At 40.0% G+C, this 5522-nt stretch overlaps 1 protein-coding gene across 1 annotated transcript; it reads right to left on the bottom strand.

Annotated features, from left to right (window-relative positions):
- Positions 1–3735: 3735 nt before the first annotated feature.
- On the bottom strand, positions 3736–3981 carry CTXN2 (cortexin 2). Its single transcript, XM_004421547.2, has one exon. It carries the CDS (start codon positions 3979–3981, stop codon positions 3736–3738), a length of 246 nt encoding a protein of 81 aa, XP_004421604.1.
- Positions 3982–5522: the final 1541 nt, after the last annotated feature.

The raw sequence follows: 5522 nt of genomic DNA, 5'->3' as shown, positions 1-5522 counted from the left end.
TAAGCTCTTCCTTTTATTTTGGCAATGTTTACAATTGACTGGTGAGTTTTACTTAGTCACATCCAAGATTCTGGAGTGAATCATTAGAGACTGGAATAGGTACTATGCCTATTAAAATGGGGTGGAGGGGGAGTTAAGTTGGTGAACAGATACTGGATTGTAGAAAGAGATCTGGAGGTACCTAAGTAAAACCCTTTAGATGCACTTAGTCAGGTAAATGTCATGCTAATCAGTCAGGCTAATGTCATGAGGCTGTATCAGAAATAGAGGCAGAATTACAAGCATGTACCTATAACTCATTCTACCCTTAAAGGCCACCAGTACAAGGCATTTATTTGTTTGAAAAAGAGTTATGAGTCCCCATATTGGAGGTAGTAAGGCAGAGGAATTAGTCACATTTCAGATTCAGCTGGTGGGGCTGGTTATGCAGACCAGCTAAGATAGGGCTGGGACCCCAGTCAAGGCCTGTTCACTGGCCCAGGCCAGCACCTGCGAATTTTACTGTCAGTTATTTCTGCCACTTCTAGTCTCCTTTTCCTTCAACCAGTCCCTGAACCCCAGCCCTCTTTCAGAAGCCCACCTATTTATTCTTTTACCTTTTTCTTCTACCAAAGGCTGTGAATGTCTCTGAGAGCAGTCAATTTCCTTTTTCCTTGCTGACTGACTGCCTAACTATGGACGGTGTAGTGTGAATTAGTTTTAGTCTTGGTCTTACATCAACCAGACATTTTCATTTTAAGCCTTTTATCTCTAAAATGAAAGTCTTTGTTCTCTATTAAGGGGATTCAGGCATTCTGGAGCAGATGGGAGATGGTTTGGGGGATGTGGACGAAATTACACCATTCATAAAGCCAACTTTGAAAGGAAAACCCGATTTAGACCTTCCAGATAGGTGAATAAGGGAAGAGGAGGGAACTGTCTGGAGGTACACTTCTCTACCTTTTCTCTTGTTCTCCTTGACAGGGCTCTTGGGAAGGGGCAGCTAGGGGATGATCTGGCTATGACCTTGGACATCTATTTCTAGAAGGATTAACATTTAATGAAATTTCCGTGTTGTATCCATACTATAACTGCCCTTTGTATCTTTTATATTGTTTCTGGCTCTGAAAATACAGATATTGAGGTCATTTCCTCCTCTTGTCCCTCCAAAAAAGTCTAAGACACACTATAGGCCACACATAAGTGCCGTGAATGAAGACTCTTTTGGTTAAAGTAATTTCTCTTTACTGGGATTGGAAATAACTTTATAGTGGAGCTGATGACATCTCAGAGGTTTGTGGGTGTTGAACTTTCAGAAACAATGCTCATACTTTATAAAAGTTTCTTGTCTTTTGGTTTTTGGAGTCTTTTCTTCTTTTTGAAATAAAGATCTAAACTTGTATTCTAATCAACAAAATGTAGGGTCTTGTTGAGTGCCTTCTCTGGGAGATAAATGGAGCATCTGGTACTTGAACATATATTTTAGCGAGTACTTTTAAAAGTCTGAGTCATAGAGGAGATGCCTAGTGTCCTGAGAACATACAACTTTCAGTGTGTCCAGCTGACTTGGCTCAATGAAGTGTTCTGGGGCCAAGTTAACTGGCTACAAGGTGTCCCAGGTAACATTCCTATACCTACTTGGGTGACAGAGCCTCCTTGAGGTGTGGATTTGGTCCAGAAGATCCATAGGCAACACAGATGTGTTATAAATCTACTAGCAGATGGAAAGCATCAGGGAATTTTGCTGAGGCAGCTGGTTGTGGGGTGCCATAGACCTGAGCAGTAACCATATTTGTAGGATATGTAAAAGTGTTGAGGACAGTGTCTGGGAGTACAGCAGGATGTTTAAAAACAAGGACTCTGGGGCCGGCCCTGTGGCTTGGTGGTTAAGTGCGCGCGCTGTGATGCTGGTGGCCTGGGTTCGGATCCTGGGTGCGCATCGAGGCACCACTTCTCCGTTCATCCTGAGGCCGAGTCCTACATACAGCAACTAGAAGGATGTGCAGCTACGACACACAACTATCCACTGGGGCTTTGGGGGGAAAAAATAAAATAAATAAAAAAAAAAATCTTTAAAAAAAAAAAAACAAGGACTCTGATGTTAGAATGCCCAAGTTCAATTCCTAACACAGCTACTGTCTAGCTTGGTAACCTTGGGAAGTTACTTAATCTTTCTCAGCTTCAGTTCCTCATCTGTGAAACTGAGATAACAAAATGGAAAAGGTAGTACTGAACTGGAAGAATTGATACCAGTATCAAATCACATAATAAATGGAAAGCTCTTAATTTAGTGCTAACGCTCAGTAAATATTAGGCATTCCATTTTGGTATGTTTCACAGTTTTGTGTTCTCAAGTAACACAAATATTTTTGTATTAATTCATCTCCTGCTATATTCCTCCATTCAGGACTAACGGAGAGTCAGAATTTTGTAGTTGGAAAGAATTTTAGAATTATATAATTCTATCTTTTCATTTATCAAATGAAGAGAATGAAGACCGGAGAGGTTGAATAACTTACACTAAGCCATTGCTTCTTAAAGTTTGAGAACCTCTATTACTATTACCAATGAGGGTAATAAATAATGGTAGCAAGGTATCTTTAAACAGTGTTTTATGGTTTTCAAATTGCTTTCACATTCATTACATGTCACTTGGTCCTCTCAACCTTCCTGCAAGATAAGCAAGATGGGTTTCTTTATCCTTGTTTTGCAGATGTGGAAAATAAGTTCCCTTAGGTAACTTTCTAGGTCATAATGCTAGTTCTTGGCTAGGCCAATGTTAGAATTCAAATCTCTGAGTCTCCTAAACTGAAAAACTTTTCTTGACTTCTTAAATCCTCATCTCAGATCTCTGGGTTTACAGGTATGTTTGTAGAGTTCATAGGACACAGAATTGAAAGGCACATTAAAAATGCTCTGGTTAGCTTCCTCACTGAACTCCACAGAGGTTGCACACACACCACATGACTTGCCCAAGATTGCATAGCTCTAATGGTGGCAGAGCAGAGACTCGACTTCTTGTTTCTAGTAGAGTACTCTTTACACTAAATCATGATGGAAACTCACTTTTTAATGTTATTTATAAAAGGGAAGGAGGATCAAGTATCAGTCTGAAGCAAGTCTGGTTTGGACCCCAAGCTAGGGGATTTTATTGCAAGAGATTCTAGAAAGAGGAGAACCAGAAGGGTCAAATTGAGAGATTTTGGGACCTTTAGGGCCCGTGGCTACTTGCAGGGATTTTGTGTTCGTTTTTTGAGATATTTCTCACCTGTGAACATTTTTTGATCAATGGCTATTATTAGGAAAATCATGTTCTCTTTATTCTTTGGATTGAAGGTCTCTTTCGTTTAAGACAACTGATTCACTAAAGCTAGGGGGCGAGGGTCAAGAATGTGGAGAGGGTATCTGGGCATTGCAGAGGGGTAGAAATGAAGAAGTAGGAAGCCTCTATCACAGTTCACTGGCACAAAAAGGAAGCAGAGATTCAAGGCAGATGTTAGAGATAGGAATAAAGATGGCATATATGGCTGGAGCAATCCTTATGCTCTATTCATTAGAAACCTTGATGTGGGGACAGGAGAAAGTGAGGAACCCCAGCAAAGGCTTATTTACACAGCATGATGGTTAAATTAACCGTACACATTTATTGAATTCAATGAATGAAATGAGACTCTCTCCAGCACACTCAAGGTAATTACAATTGTAACCACCACGTGTCCCAGTGGCATAACCCTAAAAACCATAAAGCTGGTACTCTCACGCAAGTGCATGTTCAAATGTCCCTTTATCAAACTCTTCAACTTCATCTTCCCATGTAGAGGAAGGCATGCTACTATACGGGTCCAAGAGGATTTTGAAGCATCTGATAATAAGCAGTCCCAAGAAGATACACAAAATCCCAACAAAAGCAAAGCCGGTTTTTTGCTCCAGAGTCAATGAGAAAGCTGATACTTCGTTGACACTCATCTTAGCTGAGGAGTTGCCACAGTAGGTACTACTCATTATTCACTGTCACATCATTGCGGCTCTTCAGAATTCCTGCTGGAGTCACCTCTTGGCCTAGACACAAAATTGGACTCAGTTTAGTTTTATCCATGTATGGTATTGGGCAAGTAACTGTTTTATAAAATCTGGCATTTTTCAAACCCTCACAAACTCACAAAAGATGTTTGAAAACATTATTATATATGGATCAGAATCAAGTTAGCATTGGAGATGCTACTTCTGTAGTAATTAAAGAATTGTCTTCCTGGACACATAAAACTGTGCCTCCATACTCTAAGTATAAAATTAAGTATGAAAGTGAATTTTCAAATAACCCTAAAAGCTTTTGATTCATTGAGAGATGGTTAAGTCACCGCTTCTTTGACCTGAATTGTCATCTAGTTTTCACTTCATTTTTGCGTGTACAGTTAAAGCCATAAATAATCATAGGGTGTGAGCTGGTCAAGCTCTCTAAAGGCCGTACGGCAAGGTCTATCTCCAGTGCCGTTTTATCCAATACAGATTCTGATCCTTTTAAACAGGTGTGATGCCTTCCCCTTTTTCACCCTCTTAGCTTTTATACTTATGTACTTGTATTTTCTTTTTTGCTACCACTCCATACACTAAATGTCAACTTCTTAAAGAGAGAAGTTGTGTTTTCAAAATTATGTTAAGAAAGCAGTCCCCAACATAGCAGCTTGCAGGTAACAAGCAGCAGTGGCCGTGGCCCATTAGCCATCTCTTTACCATCACCATTAGCCTTCAGAACACCCTAAAAAACATAAAATCCAAGTTAAACAGTACGTTTTCTAGGCAAATTCAGTTTCAAGACGAGCTCCTCAGTCTCCTTCCCAAAGAGATTCCCATTTCTAAGTTACTACTGTACTGAGATTCTAAAACTACAATAAAAATGTTCAGAAAGTGTGTTGAATTGAAACAAAATAGTTTTTTCCCATTTGATATCTTTTTTGTTTTTTTTAGGAAGATTAGCCCTGAGCTAACATCTGTTGCCAATCCTCCTCTGTTTTGCTGAGGAAGACTGGCCCTGGGCTAACATCCACGCCCATCTTCCTCCACTTTATATGGGACGCCGCCACAGCATGGCCTGCCAAGCAGCTTGTATGTCCATGCGAGGAATCCGTACCTGAGAACCCCGGCCTGCCGAACTGGAGCTCACGAACTTAACCGCTACGCCACTGGGCCAGTCCCCCATTTGATATCTTAATGTTAATTAAATGAGATAATTAAAAATGAAAATTTGTTAATTAAATAGAATGATTACTAACCCACAGCCACCCTTCTTGAGAGGACTGTCACCAAATAGCCTGCCGTCCAATAAGTGAGAATGAGGGACTCCTGCTGTTTTTTGTTTTTGTTGTTGCTTCTTCTGATAATTTTTAAGAATTATGTTTATTAAAATGACTGACTTCAGATTTTTTTGGATTCAATTTTCAGAAAACAACTGAAACAGAACAGGGATGGGAGATAAGGGGTGGAGAAAGGGAATAATTAAGAGGAACAGGCCTTGTAGCTTTTAAAATTATTTACCGACTAATACA

The sequence above is a fragment of the Ceratotherium simum genome, chromosome 3, assembly GCF_057802395.1.
Source record: "Ceratotherium simum simum isolate JZ-2026a chromosome 3, ASM5780239v1, whole genome shotgun sequence".
Classification (NCBI taxonomy): Eukaryota; Metazoa; Chordata; class Mammalia; order Perissodactyla; family Rhinocerotidae; genus Ceratotherium; species Ceratotherium simum.
The sequence above is the reverse complement of the archived record's forward strand: the minus strand, read 5'-3'. Positions and strand labels throughout refer to the sequence as shown.